Genomic DNA, 19,617 nt, shown 5'->3' on the forward strand with positions numbered 1-19,617 from the left:
TTGTGTGAGAATGGCAGATCTTGGAGTTACAGACAGTTGTGAGCTCCATGTGGGTGCTGGGATTTGAACCCAGTACCTCTAGAAGAACAGTCAGTGCCCTTAACTGCTGAGACATTTCTCCAGCCACCTAACATTTCTTACCTGAGACTCTCATTTTTTTTTTTTTTTGGTTTGTTTTTTTTTTAAGAGGGGTTTCACTAAGTAGCCTTGGGTGCCTACAGAGCTGCCTGCCTTCACCTTGCCTCTGAAATACTGGGATTAATGGTCTGTGCACCAGACCTGGCCTGCTTTTGTTTTTAAGACAGAGCCTCAGTCCCAGCTCAGACTGGTCTGCCCCGTGCTGCTCCTCCTGCTGCAGCCTCTTGAGTGCTGTGATTACCCCTGGCTGCCGCTCCATTTTTAGCTCTTCCTCTGCTGAAGAGTAATTGTTCTGGATTCGCAGTTACACGCTGGCAGCTTTCCTCTGGAAATCTTTAAATTCTGTACTCTTGTCTTGTATTCTGAAAAAGAAGCTCAGTGTCATTTTTAACTTCAGCCTTTTTTAATAGAGTGTTTTTTCTTTGTGGCTTCCTACACAATCTAACCTTTGTTTTTCTCTTCCTGGAAACTGAGTATATGTTTATGTGTAGACTTTTTGCTTTCTGTCCTACAATCTTTTTGGCTCTGGGTTGGTATGTTCTCCTTAAATGGAGAAAGTTTTAGGCATTGGTACTTTAAATATTTCTTTTACTTTTCTCTGAAAAGTTTCCCTTTAATTTATGTGTGTACATGTGTGTCCATGTGAGGATATGAGCATGCAGGCCCCTGAGGTGGGTGATGGAAACTGAGCCAGTGCTCTAGCCACTGGGCCACACCCGGCCCCTCCCAGTGTTCTCCTCTCTCACAGCACACCTGTGGTTGTCCTGCAGTTCTTTCTTCTCTCGTTCTCCCTTCCCACTCTCTCAAGTAGTCTGGCCTCAGAGTCACCCTGTAGCTGAGGGTGCCCTCAAATTCCAGATTCTCCTGCTTGTACCGCCAGAGTTCCGAGTTACAGGTGTGTCCCCATTTCTCTGGCTCCCCTTGTTTTCAATTTGGGAATTCCCTTTTGATATATTCTCAAGTCCACGCCCATTGATTCCTTTCTTGACCTTCTTAGACTGTCATCTTCCTGCTTCCACTGCCTGTCTCCTCCTGTGTTGTACCATTTTCCATTTCATCTTTTGCCGTGCTGACGATGGTTGTTTGAGATTCCCAGTCTGACAATTACTGTGTCTCTGCCTTGTCTGAAATGCTACCATTAGTGGCCACTCCCAACTGTGGTCCTGCCTTTTTGTGTGCCTTGTAAATCATTGCACTCTAGGCATGATGCTCTAGGTGTAAGGAATTTAGGTATGGGGCAGAGGGAGTATGTGTAAGGGTTTATGGTAGTCTGCTATGATGGTAAGTAAGCTATCCTGATGGTTGTAAGTATACGCGCCAGCAGCTAAAATTTCCTTTGGTGTAGTTCTTGCTAGTTGGAAGGAGCCTTTGCCGGTGGATGAGAGCTGTGTTGATAGTCCTGTGTAGGCCCCTGGGCTGTGAACTCAGTGTGCTTCTTGATTTTCTTTTGTTGTCAGTAGGATGAACCAGAGGCTAGAGGGAGAAGGAGTTACACATTTGCTCTCTTGTAGGTAGGTGGTTAGGCCTGGGAAAATGTTTTCGTTGAGGAAAATGCTTGTATTAGGAATGACAGAATGCTCTGTTCATACTTTCAGATTTTTCTCATTTCTTTTTATTTTGTTTTTTGGTTTTTCAAGACAAGGTTTTTCTGTGTAGCCTTGGCTGACCTGGAACTCACTCTGTAGACCAGGTTGGTCTCGAACTCACAGAGATCCGCCTACATCTGCCTCCCAAGTGCTGGGACTAAAGGTATATATCGCCAATGCCCAGCCCCTGGCAGTTTTCTTGTTGTGATGAAGAGAGCGCCTTTCCTGGGCTTTTTATGTGCTGGACCAGAAACTGGAAGTTCACTTTTACTCCCCTTTAAATAAAGAATCTTAAATATATGAATTAGTAAATGAGAAATGTTTAGTCCAGGATTTCTCTTCTATGGAGGAATGTATTGGTAGACTGTCGGTTCATAAGAACTGGACATGGAGGGTTACTGGGTTGTAGAAATTTGCCGTGACTCAAACTGCTGCTGGGTGCTACAGACACGCATTGTGACCAGGCGCCTCCAGGCTCTGCTGCCATGCCTCTTCTGTGCCGTAATGGAGAGAATCCTTCAACTTCTGGGCACCTGAACAAGGAGCTCCAGAGATGAGAACTTACCCTGCAGGAGTCACCTAGATAAGCTCCAGTTAGTTCAGATGTGGACTCTGAACTCTGGGAGTCAGTTCTGCCCCTCGGGTGCTTATGAAGCCAGTGAGGTAGACCCCCAGTGAGGCAGCCCCCCAGTGAGGTAACTCTGGGGTAGAAGCCCTTGCTTTGCCAGACTGATGGTCTGAGATTGATCCCTAGAACCAGTGGAAGGAGTGAGAACTATCTCCCAAAAGTTATGATCAGCACACATGTACCATGGTGTGTATGCAGACATCCTACATACACCTATGCACACGCACTGAACACATAAACAGTAATTATAGAATAAAATGTAAAAGATATGGCTATGGGACCTGGAGCCACTTCCCGGCACCCACGTGGTGGCTCACACCGTCCACATCTCCAGTTCTAGGGATCCAGTGCTTCTTACGGCCTTCGCGGACACCAGGCAAGTACAGGATTTACATACATATATGCAGGCAAACACTCATAAATAGAACTTTTAAAATGCATATGTATGTTTTTTATGAGAGAAAAAAAAAGCCCAGACTGAAGATTACAGCTCCAGACAGACCTGCCGCCAAGAGGATGACAGAGCAAAAGGAATGGGACTTGTTCTCCGATTCCACTTCCGTCCACAGCGCTGCGCGTGCCTGTAATCGCAAGGCTGGAAGCTGAAGCAGGAGGGTTGCCCAGGGGCTGGGATGTGGCTCAGTAGATAGAGCTCGTGGCCTAGCATTTGCAAAGCCCTGTGTTCAGTCCCCAGCACTGCGAAAACCAGGGGTGGTGGCCTCTGATGCCAGCACTCAAGAGATAAAGACAAAAGAATCAGAAGTTTAAGGTCATACTTAGCAACATAGGGGAATTTGAGGCCTACAGGATTATACGAGACCCTTCTCAAAACAAAAAACAAAACAAAAAGGAGGGAGTTTAGGCCAGCCTGGATTGTGTAGTGAGTCCCAGGCCAGCCAACCAGAACATAGTGAGATCCTATCAAGAAAGAATTGAAGAGGGGGGGTGGAGGAGATGGCTCAGTAGTTAAGAACACTTGTTGCTTTTCCAGATGACCCGGGTTTGATTGGTTCACAATCGTCTATCACTCCAGTCCCACGGAATTCAATGCTCTCTTTTGGTCTTCGTGGGTTCTAGGCTTGTGTGTATGAATGGAAGGGAGAGGGGGAGAACCTGAGGGGCTGGAGACGTGGCTCTTGCTAAGACCAGTGACTGCTCTCTTGGAGGATCTTAGTTCCTTTCCCAGCACCCACAGGGTGGCTCACAACTGTTTTAATTGTGGTTTCAGGGGATCCAATGCCTTCTGACTTCATGGGCACCAGACACACAAGTGGTACACAGACACACATGCAGGCAAAGCATCCGTACATGTAAAACAAGATCCTGCTTCTGCTACAGTGTCGTTCGTTCATTTCTAAGGGCCGAGGCTTTGTGAACTAATTACCTCCCACAGCCCCTCCTTTCCACACTGTTGTTTAGGGGTTAAGTCTTGGGAGGGTGCATTCAAGCCACGGCTTCACCTTTCTCTTTGTGCATGTTCGTCAGCTGGGCTGACTTTTCTCTTTTTTTTTTTTTAATTTTTAGTGGGGCTATGCATAGTGCCCCAACAGTGACCAGGAAGCACCTGCTTCTATCATCCTGTTCTATCAAAACTAGTCTTGAGGCAGCTATGAAAGATTTTTGATGACAGTTGTGAACACAAAGCAGTGGGAAATGTGGGATGATTCCTACAACTGCTGAGACGTCAGTAAGAATATAGGACTCAGGACTCTCCGGAGACATGGCTGCTCTCCCAGAGGACCCAGGTTCAATTCCCAGTACCTAGGTGGCAGCACACAGCTATCTGTACTCTGATTCCAGGGGATCCAATACCTTTACACAGACATACATGCAGGCAAAACACCAATCCACATACAAAAAATAAATGCTCTAGTTCTAGGACAGCAAGGGTTACACAGAAAAACCCTGTCTCGAAAAACCAAAGAAACAAAAACACTTTTCCATGCGCATGGATGGTGTGTGGGCCTGCAGCCTGGGGACAGGCGCTGGTCTGTGCTCTGACCGCAGCGGTTTTCTGGGTCTGTGTCTCACAGCTCTCTTTCTCCCTCTCTTGCAGTATCTAGGTCAGTTAACATCCATACCCGGCTACCTGAACCCCTCCAGTAGGACGGAGATTCTGCATTTCATAGACAAGGCAAAGGTAACGGCCCCTCCCGCGTGTGCTCTGCTCTTTAGCCAGCATCAGCCCCTGGTCCCCTGAGTCTTGACCTCAGCCTGAGGGGTGACCCAGCTCTATCAGTTTCTGGGTGTTCTTGACTCGACGACAGAGACTGTTTCTTAGTCGAGCCTTTAATCTCTAGACCTGGTTTTGGGCTGCTTCCCAAGCTCACGGTTTAAAGCTGTTCTAGATTAATGCATACTGTAAGTCTGAATCTAAAAGGCAGTTCCAGAAGAATCTCCCACGTGATTGGAACATGTCGACATCCTTGGAGTGTCACTGTACCAAGGGGAGCAGCATTTACCTCCCCTTCGCTAGAACCAGTCATGTGGGGACATCAGCCAGCACAGCGCTCCCTGAGGAGAGGAGAGCCTGATACAGTGGCCCAGCGTTTCTGATGCCTGTGGTTCTTTACAGCAGGCCCACCAGCTTCCTGGACACCTGACCCAGGAGCACGATGCTGTGCTCAGTCTGTCTGCCTACAATGTCAAGCTGGCCTGGAGGGACGGGGAGGACATTATCCTCAGGGTGCCCATCCACGACATCGCTGCTGTCTCCTATGTCCGAGATGATGCTGCGCACCTGGTGGTCCTGAAGACGGGTATGGATTTGGGGGTAGTGGTCTGGAGGTCATGAAACCTGGGGAGGAGCCCTGGCTTTCATGGCATAGCTTCTGTAACTCCAGACTGAGTGTTGCCCTTGTTGTGGCTATAGATCGGCTTTCCTGCCGTGAGCTTCTGTGGCCCCAGGGTCCCTGTCATTTTCAGGGACTTTGGAGACTTGAGGAGTGCAGTATTTGGGGGTCAGCGTTCAAATAAGGTCTTTCTTGGGCCAGGTGTGGTCAAAGGCATATGAAACTCTGAGTTTGAGGGCAGCCTGGTCTATAAAATGAGTTCCAGGGCAGCCAGGACTACATAGTGAGACCTTGTCTTTCTCCTGTTGAGTCCTCAGTCCCTGCACTCATAATTGATGTTGTCTCCACTGCTCAGGGACAGTGGAGCCCCAGAGGGAACGGTGGTGACCGAAAGCTATAGCAGGGACTCGAGCCTGCCCAAATTTATTTTGTTCTGATTTTGAGACAGAGTCTCTTTCCATAGCCCTGGCCGTCTTAGAACTCACAAGAGATCTGCCTGCCTTGGCCTTCTGAATACTGGAATTAAAGGTGTACACTACCACATCCAGCCTCCAGCCCACATTTTGTGCCCCAGTGCTCCCAAAGCTGGGACAACAAAGTCAGTTCTCCCAAGGCTATGGCGCTGCCCTTGTGTTCAGAGACAGCAAGGTATTCTTTTCCATTTGCTGTGCTCCTCTTCCCATGCACACAGCACCCGCCTTCCTGGACGCTAGTGTACAAGCTCCTCCCAGCTTCTGGGCCTCCATTCTAACACGGAACCCAGTGAGAAATGAGGGGAGAAGCTGCCTTAGCTGTGTTGCCCCAGGCACACTGGCCTAGGCTTGCTAGGGCACTGTGAGTAGTTGGGATGCTCCTGAGTGTGCTGGTAACAATACACAAGGGGTGAGAACTGGTCCAGCCTGTTGCATGGTGTAGGAGGAGCATGCCTGTCTTAGGATGCTAAACCTGGTGCAGTGGCCAACTCCAGGCAGCTGAGAGGGCTGTGAGGAGGTTCTAGCTGCTCTGCCCTGTCTGTGTAGATAGCTCATTCCTTGCCCAATACACTTCCACAGCACATTTTCCTTCATACATCTCACACCTCCCACACCACATATACTACACGCATACAGCTGGTGTCACACAGTCACACACCCAAACATGCCCTTGTCTGCTCAGCCCAGTCACACCCCCCCACACATTTGACCACACTGTTAGTCACACAGACACTAGTGCTGTTACCAAGGACTTCTGAACGCGGTCCCCTTGAGATATTTAGCTCCCAAAGCATGAAGGTTTATTTTTGTTAAGATCTCATAATTGTCTCCTCTGACCTGGAATTCACTCTGAGGTCCGGGTAGCCACAAACTCAATAGCAGTCATATCCAGCTTTCTGAGTAATGGGATTATACAAGCGAGCCACCATTCCCAGCTACAACGGAAAAGCTTTCTTTGGCTCATGGCCTCTGAGGTTCAAGTATACCCATTGCTGCTAGGCTCATGCTGCACCTGCCAGATGACAACAGTAGGGATTACGTGGCAGAACCAAGCGGCTTGGCTCATGGCCAGAAAGCCCCAAAGAGGAAGAAGAGGCTTGGGCCCCATGGTTTCCTTTTAGGGCATGCCCTGTGATCACAGGACCTCCTGAAAACTTCCCCACTCCCCAGTCGCGCCATCCTGGGGCCAAATCTTTACCACACATTTAGCATCCAAATCATAAGATTTCTTCTTAGAGTTGAGGGAGCATTGTCTGTTTCATGCTAGACAGTGTGAAATTGTCACTGACCATTTTCATCTTAAAAATGGCAGTTTAGCATGACTCAAACTAAAAAGCATCTGACATGAATTATAATATCATTTAATATCTATAATAAACCTAAGAGGATTCCATGAATCTCATGTTACATGTGGGGTGATGGTCTTGAACTAGTTCCTTCTGGCCTTAGGCCCCAGACACTCTGTCTAGCATCACTAAAGTGATCCTCTGGCTCTTAGCTCTCAGAGACAAGGAGGGAGGAGGCTGGTTCCTGACCAGGTTCCTGTGTTGTTTTAGGCTGGATAGAGAAGTGGTCCCTGTGTTTCTTGTGCTGCAGGAATGTTTCTCTGCTTGAATTGTTAGAATAAATTGTTAAGGAAGAGAAAATAGAGAATTCCCTCCACATAGGGAACTTTCTGAAAACATGAGAAGAGGTACTGAGATCCTGTTCCTCTCACCAGCAGAGAATGTCCTAGCAACTGGTCTCATTTTGGCAGGAGCGTGTGTGGCCCCTCAGATTCAGGCTTCTGAGCACACTTGTGGTTTCCCCACACAGAGCCAGGAGATGGCATCCCCTTGGCACCTCCTTGTACGTGTCACCTCTATGTGCCTCTTCGGTCCCGAGGGTGCTAGTGTTTGGGGCGGTCTAGTGTGGAAAGTGGGTGAAGCAGAGAGTCTGTGTGTCTGCCAGAGTTTTGAATGATGCAGGAGGGACAGGTGGCAGATCTGAAGCTGGTGGCACAGAGCAGCCTGTGTGGCTTTGTCTCGGCCTGCTGCCCAGATGGTAGAAGTGGCATCCTCACAGACAGCACCTGCTTGGTACCCACACTTCACAGCTGCCCACAGAGGGCCAGGAAGCCAGTTTACAGTGTCACAGAAATAGAAACAAGTCAGACTAGTTTTGATAATACTATCTTAGTCTGTCCTATGTGGGGGTTGTGTATCCAGGCACACATATAGTCTGTCTCTCTGTGGGGTTGTGTTTGCATGCACACATATAGTCTGTTCTGTGTTTGAGGTTGTGTATACATGCACACACACACATATAATATGTCTGTCTCTGTGTTTGGGGTTGTGTTTACATGCGCGCGCGCACACACACACACACACACATATAATATGTCTGTCTCTGTGTGGGGGGTTGTATATACACACACATATCCCAGCTGAGATACATCCCCTTCATAGTCTGTCTCTGTTGGGGGTGTTGTATATACACACACACACATACATCCCAGCTGAGATACAGCCCTTCATAGTCTGTCTCTGTGTGGGGGGTTGTGTACACACACATATATACCAGCTGAGCTACATCCACTCGCCTTCTCTATATTTTTATAGGGTTTTTTTTTTTGTTTTTTGCTTTTTCGAGACAGGGTTTCTCTGTGGTTTTGGAGCCTGTCCTGGAACTAGCTCTTGTAGACAAGGCTGGTCTCGAACTCACTGAGATCCGCCTGCCTCTGCCTCCCAAGTGCTGGGATTAAAGGCGTGCGCCACCACTGCCCAGCTATTTTTATAGCTTTATATTCAGTTAATAATTTAATTTTTTGAGACAATGTTTTATCTTGGCTATGTTTTTTTTGTTGTTGTTGTTGTCTTTTCGAGACAGGGTTTCTCTGTAGCTTTGGAGCCTGTCCTGGAACTAGCTCTTGTAGACCAGGCTGGCCTTGAACTCACAGAGATCCCCCTGCCTCTGCCTCTCCAGTGTTGGGATTAAAGGCGTGTGTTACCACCGCCCTGCCAACGCTAGGCTTTGTTTTTTTGTTTTGTTTTGTTTCGTTTTGAGGCAGGGTTTCTCTGTTTAACTCTAGCTGTCTTGGAACTCACTGTGTAGACCAGGGCGGCCTTGAATTTACATAGGTGCGCCCGTCTCTACGTCGCAAGTGCTGGGATTAAAGGTGTGAAAGGTGTGCACCATCACCGCCCAGTGGTAGATTTTAAACGCACTGTCTAGCCCAGGCAGGCCTTGAACTCACAGTGGTCCTTCTGCTTCTTATGTGCTGTGATATATATGTGCTGACATAGTATATTTTATAGTGTATAAATAGCATGTTTATTTTGTTTCCTGGATCTAATGTGTTGCTATGAGAGCATGTGAACAATGTGAAAATGACTGAGCTGTTACTCTTTAGTTAGAAATAAATCAATCCCTGGGTGTGGTTTACCCATGCACAGCTCAGGATAGCCTTGTCATGGTCCTTACATTCAGTAGGTCTGTGGTCTGTGGCTATGTGAGGACATGTTGTCCCAAGATCTCACTGGTAGTTCCTAGCCATTGTCTGCACTCTCACGGGTGTCTGCTTGTGTTTCCCCAGCAGTGCCTTCTGAGCACCCCTGGAGAGAGTGACAGCGAGGCCACCTCTAAGCTTAGCTTACAGTTCTCACCCTTCCCAGGCTGGTCTCCCTGTGTGCTGCTCTCAGGCTGGGCCCACTCCCTGGACAACTCTGGAACCCCAGTGCACTTTCTGACGTGTACAGTGAGGGTGTGGCCTTGGCCTCTGGCCATACCCCAGATGGACCATTCACGTGCTTTCAAGTCCCCTGCCTTAGGTTATCCATCTGGAGGAAGAGGGTGTCTTAGGCCAGGAACTCGCAGGAGGTCTGGATTATTTGTGGTCTGTTGTCTGTTAATGTGAGTTGTGTGAGTTCCTGTCTTTATGTAAATCTAAGCAATTGGATACCAGCTGGCATGCTTTGACACACAGTGGAGTCTGAAGATGCCCGGAGCTCTCACAGGCTAGGTTTTTTTTTTTTTAAAACCTGGTGTGCTGGATTTTATTTGTTGTTTGGTGCCCGGAGCTCTCACAGGCTAGGTTTTTTTTTTTTTTTTAAACCTGGTGTGCTGGATTTTATTTGTTGACTTATATTTAATTAAATATTTTAATTTTATGCATATATGTATACACACAATGTATATATACACACACATATATATGTATGCACACAATGTATATACACGCACACATATATGTATACACACAATACATACACACACACACACATATATATGTATGTATACACACATATACATTGATGCTGTGGAGGTGCGCACATGTGCCATGGTGAATGTGTGTGCCGTGGCATGCATGTGGAGGTCAGAGGACAACTTACGGGGGAGGTTGGTTTCTCCTTCCACCATTGTGTGGGTTCCTGAGCATGGAGCTCAGGTTGTCAGGCTTGCATGGCGAGTGCTTCCCACTGAGACATCTCTCAGGCCCCGGGAGTGAGGGGTCTGCTGGTTCCCCACTGAGGCGTCTCTCAGGCCCCGGGAGTGAGGGGTCTGCTGGTTCCCCACTGAGGCGTCTCTCAGGCCCCAGGAGTGAGGGGCCTGCTGGTTCCCCACTGAGACATCTCTCAGGCCCCGAGAGTGAGGGGCCTGCTGGTTCCCCACTGAGACATCCCACAGGCCCTGTCCTCAAGCCTGCCCCCCCATGCACCTCACTAACCAGATGTGTTTACTTCTAGCTCAGGACCCAGGCATCTCTCCCAGCCAGAGTCTGTGTGCAGAAAGCTCTAGGGGCCTCAGCGCAGGTTCCTTGTCAGAAAGCGCCGTGGGGCCGGTAGAGGCATGTTGCCTGGTCATCATGGCCACGGAAAGCAAGGTGAGACCTCCTTGTTGTGGACCAGAGCCATCCACAGCCTCTTCCTGACTTTAGTCCAAGCCTTGCCCATGACCCAGCTCACAGTCTGATCCTGTCTCTAGCCCAGCCCTTCCCAAGATCAGATGCCACCCACAAGTCTGCATGACCCCTCTACACTCCTGGCCCTGGCCAGCCCTTCCAGCTCTGTCCAGCACTACTCAGGCATTGTCCCTTCCCACTGTTTCTCTATGACCTAGTCAACGTCCCCAACTATAGCCACAGCAGTCCCTGGCTGGTCCCAAGGGTGCCTCTTGTGTCTAGACCCACCTCACCCTCCTCCGCCAGCTGTGCTCCTGTGCCGTCCCTTGCCACTCTCCACACCATCCCTGAGATGTGGCCAACAGAGCCTTTGCTCACCCGTCTCCTCCTCAGGATGCTTCTCTCTTCCTGACACTGATGGACGGTGATGGCTACAGGCGTGGTGACCTGCCTCCACACCAGCCTGGTGCTGTGGACAGAGTTAGCATTTCCTCAGCACACGGCAGCCGCGGAGGCACACAGGGGGGCTGTGAAGCCCCAGGAATCACTTGGCACCTTCCTCTTCATTTCTGTCTCTTTCTTTCAATGACTAATGGTGACTGCCTTCCTAAATATCCTCTAGTTCACCTTATTTAGCCTAGGTGCTAGTGACACTTTCAATCTAATACTTTCTTTGTGGGCTGGAGAGATGGCTCAGCAGTTGAGAGCACTGGCTGCTCTTCCAGAGGGCCTGAGCCCAATTTCCAGCACCCACATGGCAGCTCACAACTGTGTAACTCCACTTCAGAGGATCTGGCACCCTCACACAGGCATACATGCTGGCAAAACACCAATGCGTGTACAATAAAAAAGTTTTTAAAATATAATTTCTTTGTATGGGCAGCTAACTCATGCACTGTAGAGTATTGAACAACATTCCTGGTTTTTCCTTGTAATGATCAAAAATGTCCCCAGATTCTGTCACATCTAGGGTTCTGGACAAAATCAGCCCACTAGAGAAGCCCTGTTTTAAACAGCACACTGTTACCCAGTGACTCCACTGCTTCTGGAAAGGCCTCTAAGGTCGGAAGTGAGACCAGTGATGTCTTTTCTCTCTTACTTGGGAATAGAAATTTTGAACATGTTGATGGCCATGAAGAGAAGGCAAAACTGATGCCAACACTGTGTCTAGCATGGTCTCTAGACGCCTGTGAGGCCACATCTAGGCCACAATCTGTTTTCAAACATTGGTTCTGTTGTTTTGTTTTGTTTTTTTGATACCTCTCTGGGCTGTGAAAGGCACCAGGTCCATGGGAAGCGGCCTCATGGGAACCTTAGAAACTGTGGGAAGGTGCTGCCTGCAGCCTTTTGCCACTGAGGACAGCTGCCGCTCTTCACTCCTCGCTGTAGGTTGCCGCGGAAGAGCTGTGCTCCCTGCTCAGCCAGGTCTTCCAGATTGTTTACACGGAGTCTACCATCGACTTTCTGGACCGAGCAATATTTGACGGGGCCTCCACACCCACCCACCACCAGTCACTGCACAGCGGTATGTTGAGTGAAAGTGGGGGTGTGGGCGCTTCATCTGGAGGTACAGGCTCCCAGTAGGGGATGCTGTGGAACTGGGGAGGCCGAGCATGTTCCGAGGAGCCTCCCTCTTGATATACCTGGACTGCTCTCAGTGTGTAGTCCCTTGCAAGACCACAACCAGACAGCCTGAGGTTGCTCTGGCTTTGTGAGAGACTGAGACCAGGAAGTTAGCGAGGGGCAGGAAGGCACCCAGGAGGGTCTGCACTTCTGCATCATCCATGAACGCTGGCTGTGGTGCTGTGTGGACCTCTTCTTAGTCCGTAGATACTTCCTAGTTGGGTGGTGACATATACCTGTAGTCCAGGACCCCAGGAGATGAAGACAAGATTGCTACAAGTTTGAGACCAGACCGTTTCAAAATAGCACACTCTGAATATAAGTTAGTTTTTTCATTGCTGCAACCAAATACTTAACAAGATGCAGTTTGAGGGCAGAATGGTTCATTGTCTTTCCCTCATGGTGGGGAAAGCATAGTAGCTGGAGGGAAGGGCATGGTGGCAGGGGCAAAAGTCTGGAGGCTGCTTGCATCCACGGTCGGGAAGCAGAGAGAAAGAAGAGGAAGCAGGGCCAGGCTAAAACATCAAAGCCTAGTGATCTACTTTCCTCAGCAAGGCTCTGCCTCTTAAAGGCTCTGCAGCCTTCTCAAACAGTGCTGCTAACTAGGGGCCAAGCATCCAAACACATGGCAAGTGTTGAAACATCCTACGGAAACATTTCACATGCAAACCAGTTTTGTGCCCCTGGCGCCTCCTGGTATGCTCATGTCAATCAGGTGCTGCAAAATGAGTTCATTCCAAGCCCTGAGGTCCCTGCAGTCCTCGACAGTCAAGAACTGTTCAGAAGTCCAGTCTCCCCAGACACAAGGCAGTTCCCCAAAACCCCCAAAACCAGGCTACATAATTTGAATATACCTTCAAGGCACAGTGTTATAGGGTGAAACTTTTTTTTTTTTTTTTGGTTTTTCGAGACAAGGTTTCTCTGTAGCTTTGGAGCCTGTCCTGGAACTAGCTCTATAGACCAGGCAGGCCTCAAACTCACAGAGATCCGCCTGCCTCTGCTTCCTGAGTGCTGGGATTAAAGGTATGTGTTACCACTGCCCTGCTGAGGGTGAACATTTTTATTTCAGAAGGAAGGATGAGGCAGAGCAAGGAAAGACATGATAATTGTAGGACCAAAACCAAGTGGAAGTACCAGATCCCACAGCCCCGTGTCTCAGGCTCTTGTGGGTGCCCCAGCTCCTCTGCCTGCAGCACAGCCTCTTTCCTGGACTGGTGACATCAGTGATGTAGCTGTCTTTGCAGACATACTTTTTAGGAGCAGTTCTGGCTTGCTTGCTGGGTCCTACCTGCCCTGAAGGATCCCAGTGAGTAATGTCTTACACAGTATAAGCTCGCCCTGTCAGAAGGCTCCCCCTGTCAGAAAGTGTGTCCTGTCAGAAAGCTCCCCTGTCAGAAAGTGTGTCCTGTCAGAAAGCTCCCCTGTCAGAAAGTGTGTCCTGTCAGAAAGCTCCCCTGTCAGAAAGTGTGTCCTGTCAGAAAGTGTGTCCTGTCAGAAAGCGTGTCTTGTCAGGAAGCTCCCCTGTCAGAAAGCTCCCCTGTCAGAAAGCTCCCCTGTCAGAAAGTGTGTCCTGTCAGAAAGCGTGTCTTGTCAGGAAGCTCCCCTGTCAGAAAGCTCCCCTGACAGAAAGCTCCCCTGTCGGAAAGCGTGTCCTGTCAGAAAGCGTGCCCTATCAGAGCTCTCTCAGTGTTCAACAGAAGCCTTGTGACGCTGAAGCCTTTCTAGATGCTCCAGAGGTCCTATTTTCCCGATCTTTCCAGCTTTTAGAACAGTGGTTCTCAACTTCCTAATGTTGTGACCCTTTAATAGAGTTCTTTATGTTGTAATGACCCCCCCACCATAAAATTATTTTTTTGCTACTTCATAACTGTAATTTTGCTATTGTTATGAATTGTAACTTATATATCTGATATGCAAAGCGTATAGGGTCACGACCCACAGGCTGAGAACCACTGCTGTAGAGGTTTCTTAGACCATGGTGAGACCACGTGGTGGGAGGGCAGGACGTGACACAGGTCTAGGGGGCATAGTCCTGAACATAGCCCCGGTGACCCACCTGCATAGCTGGGCCCCATACCTTCAGGTTTCTAGAACTTAGAGCTTCAGCTAGGACAAGGCCTTTAGTGCACTGCGTCCACCCCACAGCACGGGTCATCTTCCTGTTCCAGGGTCTGCTAATTAGTGATCTGCATTATTTTGCCTTGCACTGTTGCAGTCCTGGTCCCAGGAGAGAAAGTGACATCTTCAGATGCCATTGCATATGCCTGGCCCCTCTTGCATCACCAGCCTCCTGCTCCCTGTTAGTCTTTCTCAAGACTCTGCCTCTCTGAGCGCCTCCGTCACTGCCTGTCCTGGTGGTGGAGTGACTTTCCTTGGGCTTGGAGAAGCAGAGTGCAGTCTTAACTACACAGCCTCATCCTCTGCTATACTGGGGACCGGGATTCTGAGGCCTCAGTTATGTCCAGGCTGAGGTTCAACTGTCTAACATTGTGGCTTCTGCTGCGTCCCCTGAGACAAATGACGTTATCCCTCTGGTTTAGTTGAGCACATGGTTGACATCTCCAAAAGCAACTGTTATTTCCTTGGCCATCTGTGAGTCCTGTATGGACTCTATCCCAGCCTATGACAGGATGCGTGTTTGACCAAAATCCTCAGGAGGGATGTGGGTTCAAGTCTAGGAACCTTGCCTTGGACACTCAGCGCTCGCCAGGATAGGAAGTTCCCAAAGCTGGGGCAGCTACTGTTGCCTATAGATGTGGCATTGGGGTTACCTGCAGCAAGTGCTCGCATTAGGGCCAGCTGGGTACTTGGGACTGAAGCACCTACCCAGTACTCGGAAGTCCCGTGTCTTTTATCTTTTGCACAGATGACTCTTCCACGAAAGTGGACATGAAGGACACTTACGATGCTGAAGCCAGCACCTTGTGAGTACATGTCCCGAGCTCTGGGTTTGGCTCATCCAATTCATGGTCTTCTGTGTCCAGTCTCTGTCTCGGCAGCCCCACAAGTTCTCTTCAGCCCCTCTGAGTCCAGCGCCCCAGATGTCCACCCCTAGAGCCCTGGCAGTCCTTTCTTCTCTGTATCTTCTGTGGCCTCCGGAAGGGCCACTGGGAAAGGCTCAGAGTGTGGTGACTTGCATCTTCCTGAAGCCTCTTAGCTCAACCTTCATCCTCCCAGCCGTTCTGCCCCTCTTTGCCGTCCCTCCCGGGACCACCACCTAAGCAGGCCAAGCCTTCTGTCCTAGCCCTTTCACTGAACTTCCTCTCTTTGCCCAGAACCCATCTCAGCTCCATTGTAAGGTTGATCCCAGGAGTCAGCTACGCCCAGGCAGTTCTTCCTTAGTCTATGTTCTTTGCTTCTAGGGTCATGTTTGTAAGCAGGTTGACAGGCCTCAGCCCTAACTGGGCACATGAGGCTGTGTAGTGAGGAGCTGAGTGGTCAGCGGCCACTCACCTTTTGCCTTTGCAGCTGCTTCTCTGACTCCGGAGATGTGGGAGGCCTGCCGCCCTTGCCCTTCTGCATGCAGGCCTCGCCCCATAGCAAGACTGTCAGCGAGAGTGAACTGAGCACGAGCGCCACGGAGCTGCTGCAGGACTACATGCTCACGGTAGGCAGCGGCTCTGACATCTGCCAGCCCTTGCTGCTATCAGTCTGTGGAGGAAGGGGGGGGGTCTGTGGGAGTGGGAGGGGTCTGCGGGAGTGAGAGGGGTCTGCGGGAGTGGGAGGAGTCTGGGAGTGGGAGGAGTCTGTGGGAACAGGCGTCCGTGGGGGGGGTTCTGTGGGGGTGGGGGTCTATCGGCCCGAGTTGGTGCTGGGCGGTTGGCCTGGACCATGCTGGTGCAGATTAAGAACAACAGCTTCTTCAGGTGCCTAGGCCTGATGCCTCCTTGCATCTTAGATTTGAAAAGTCAACCTTCTAGATCTGTTTACCCCCAGGTCACGTTTACATAGTTGTTGCTCCACGCAGAGCTAGCTAGCTTCCTTCCCTTCAGCCCTACTGAGGACTTTTCTGTGCTGGGGCAGCAGATCTGTGTTCCTCCTGGTTCTCTGGGTAGTTTGTATGCTGGGCCTGATGACAGGGACATATGGTGGGCATTCTGACCACATAGCAGGTACACATGAAGCCAGACATGACCAGTGTATCTGATCTGCAGTAGGGCCTGATACCCAAGTATTGAACCTTGGCCACTGGGGGTGTGGCAAGGGTGGGGTCCAGTTGTTACACAAGCACACACACTCACACACTTATCGGTGCCAGCCCTCACTGCTCTGCACTCTTCCCTCACAGACGAGCGTGTACACACACACACACACACACACACACACACACACACCGGTGCCAGCCCTCACTGCTCTGCACTCTCTCTCACAGACCAGCGCACATGCACACACTCACACACACATGCACACACTCACACATGCGCACACTCACACACACATGCACACACACACACACACACACACACACACACGGTGCCAGCCCTCACTGTTCTGCACTCTCTCTCACAGTTACGTACTAAGCTGTCGTCGCAGGAGATCCAGCAGTTTGCAGCACTGCTCCATGAATACCGCAATGGGGCCTCCATCCATGAGTTCTGCATCAGCCTGCGGCAGCTCTATGGGGACAGCCGCAAGTTCCTGCTGCTTGGTGAGTGCGGCACGGGAGGGTCCCTGGTCCCCTCTGGGAATGTGCACAGTCCAGAGGGGAGGAGCTCCATCAGACATGTCTGTCGCCAAAGCTTGTCTGAGACTTCAGGATTGGCGTAGCTGTATTCTCACTGTGCTTAGCCCTTTGAGCTGAGCTGGATTGGCTGTGCCAGGAAGCATGACAGGGTCCTGAGACAGGGTCTAAACAAACCCTCCAAGTCAGGAGCGGTTGCTGAAGAGTCAGGGGACTCTTGAAGGGGGTTTGGGGGAGCATGTGGGAATTTGGTGAGTGTAAAAGCAAAGACACCATCTAGATAGAAGGATGAGCTGTTGTCCAAGACCCCTGCAGAGCCCAGCTCATTCCGAGCCCAGCACTGGCAGGGTCACTGACACATCGGCCCCACACCTGGAAGGGACCTCAGAACACAGTGAGCTGGCAATAGCTCAATGAGATCCGTGAGGGTCTTATCTGTGCTTTCAGTGAACCAAGGAAGGTCAGCTGACCTGGCTCCTATTGTCCTGGTGAGCATCAGCTGGGGCTCTCCATTGTTGGGAGGTGAAGGACTGGAGACTAGACCCACAATGGTCTAGTCTGAGCTCCTCACTCCCAGCTCAGATAGCCAGCAGGCTCAGGTTCCAGGTCCCTGGCACCCAGCCCAGAATGGTCCTTCACAAGCCTGAAGCCAGCTCCTCCCCAGTTTGTTCTCAGCTGCATCTTTGCCAGCTGTGGGTATAGAGCTAGGCATGAAGGGCCCAGCCATCATCTGAGCACTCTGGATACTGAGGCAGGGGGATAGCTTGAGCTGGCTAGGAAGACTCAGAAAAAGTGGGCTAGAAAGTAGTTGAGCTGTGGGTATCTGCTGCTTAGAACCCTGCGTCAGGCAGGCAGAATCTGCTAGCCTCTAGGCCTTTCTACCAGCTCCTGGCCCTCACCTACGCAGGCCGCTTAGGGTGCTTTTTCATGTGTTTGGTTTATTTTAGTTTGGGTTTATGATATAAAGTCTCAAGTAGCTCAGACTGGCTGTTTAGGGGAGGATGACCTTGAACTCCGCTCCTCCTCCTTCCTGTAAGGCTCCACCTCAGAGAATTGCTGTCTGTAAACTCACCCGTTGTGTGTGGGGACTCTTCACCCCGTCTGGGCAGGCCCAGGCTGCCTGCCCTCATCAGGGTTCTGGCTCCCCGACTCTGAGACGCTGGTCTTCCTGAGTAGGACAGCTTCCTGGTTGGGAAGGTTACCCTGGGTTTGGTTACTGGCTTTGGCACGAGTCCTGGCTCTGAGGACAGACTTCATTACAAATGGCTTTGTGGCCTTGACTTTCTGCCCTGTAAGATAGGGGCTTTGAAGGTCAGAGGCCCCTGACCTGTGTCATGTCTCAAAGCCAAAGAGGGTGAGATTGACAGATACCATAGCTGGGGTCTCTTGTCAGAGTCAGATTTAATTACACCTGGCCCCAGGGCATGGCTTGTATGGTGTGAGGGTCCCGAGCTCCCCTGAGATGTCACTCTGGGTCATGTGTTGGCAGGTTTGAGGCCCTTTATCCCTGAGAAGGACAGTCAGCACTTTGAAAACTTCCTGGAGACCATTGGCGTGAAAGACGGCCGTGGCATCATCACTGACAGCTTTGGCAGGCATCGCCGGGCCCTGAGCACCACCTCCACCTCCACCACCAACGGGAACAGGACCACAGGCAGCCCTGATGACCGGTCAGCACCGTCGGAGGGAGATGAGTGGGACCGCATGATCTTGGACATCAGTAGTGATATTGAAGCGCTAGGCTGCAGCATGGACCAGGACTCGGCGTGATGGGTCGTGACAGCATCCACTTGTCTCATACAGCCACCCCAGGCCTTCCTGGCTAGGAGCTAGGGAGGTGCTGCAGACACAGGTGGCTCCGGTGGCCAGGTCCTCTACTGTGAAGGAGTGGAGAGCTGCCACAGGACATGTGCCCCAGCACAGGGCGGAAGCCTCTGTGTCTCTTCCTCGGGGGCCCAGCAATGCCTGTAGCATATCCCCACTCGGGGAGGGCCAGTTGCAGCTGGCAGGAAGAGCCAGTTCTGTCGGCCTGGCCCTGGACAGCTGATATTTTGCACATGATTTTCCTCTTCTAACTCTCAGAGACCTTAAAAAGAAGTTTACTACAATGTGAATAATTTAATCTCCAGTTGTCAAGCATTTTTTTTTTCTGTTCCAGTTAGCTGAAAGCCATGTTGTCGTGGGGGTTGGGGTGCACTCCATCCTGACCCTTGTCTGCTGGACCACGAGTGCCCAACAGTTTCCAGGGCCGGAGTAGAAGAGGTGATTGGTGCTTCTGCTTTGACCCTGAACAAGGGACAGGAGCAGACACTTTGGGAACCTCTTACTCGGCAGGGTTTCCTTTCTTTGCATTCTCTGTACAGATCATCTCCAGGACAGTAGCAGCTCTGGCCCTTTGTGAAGGCCTCCTGGACGATCAGAAGTGAGGGTACAAGAGCTGAGAGTTGGGGCTTCTGAAAGGCTGACTTGGCCTTGGCCCAATGGGCCTCATTCTGTCCCCTTCCCCAGTCAGCTGTTCTCTTAAGCCTTGCTGAGTTCCTTCTGGCCTCTACCCTTCAGACCCCTTAAAGCTCTCCTAGCCACTGAAAGGAGGGAAGTGACCTGGGTTCAGGCAGCCCTAGGAAGCTGGGCTGAGGGGACAACTTCCTCTGTTGCCCACACTCGGGGAGGAAGTGCTGTGTCCTGGGCAGAAGAGCTGTGTGAGGACCAGGACTGTCTCTGCCCTGGGTGGTTGTGGTAGAGCCCCAGGGGCTCTGTGGACACCTCAGTTGTCTCCTGGGTAAGCTAGAGTATCCCCGGGGTCTCAGCAGTCATGGC

The 19,617-nt window shown here is 50.6% G+C and overlaps 1 protein-coding gene across 3 annotated transcripts in view; it reads left to right on the top strand.

Moving 5' to 3' along the window:
- Ccm2 (CCM2 scaffold protein) overlaps positions 1–18,922 on the top strand; it is a 53,735-nt gene extending 34,813 nt beyond the window's left edge. For all 3 annotated transcript variants that reach the window (XM_075944294.1, XM_075944292.1, XM_075944293.1), the window contains 8 exons: positions 4,409–4,492; positions 4,928–5,111; positions 10,342–10,478; positions 11,886–12,021; positions 14,986–15,043; positions 15,588–15,726; positions 16,629–16,767; positions 18,290–18,922. In XM_075944294.1, coding sequence (XP_075800409.1) covers positions 4,409–4,492; positions 4,928–5,111; positions 10,342–10,478; positions 11,886–12,021; positions 14,986–15,043; positions 15,588–15,726; positions 16,629–16,767; positions 18,290–18,570 — 1,158 coding nt within the window. In that variant the 3' untranslated portion in view covers positions 18,571–18,922. The remainder of the gene's footprint in view (positions 1–4,408; positions 4,493–4,927; positions 5,112–10,341; positions 10,479–11,885; positions 12,022–14,985; positions 15,044–15,587; positions 15,727–16,628; positions 16,768–18,289) is intronic.
- The last annotated feature ends 695 nt before the right edge of the window (positions 18,923–19,617 follow it).

The sequence above is a fragment of the Microtus pennsylvanicus genome, chromosome 12 (genome assembly GCF_037038515.1).
Source record: "Microtus pennsylvanicus isolate mMicPen1 chromosome 12, mMicPen1.hap1, whole genome shotgun sequence".
Classification (NCBI taxonomy): Eukaryota; Metazoa; Chordata; class Mammalia; order Rodentia; family Cricetidae; genus Microtus; species Microtus pennsylvanicus.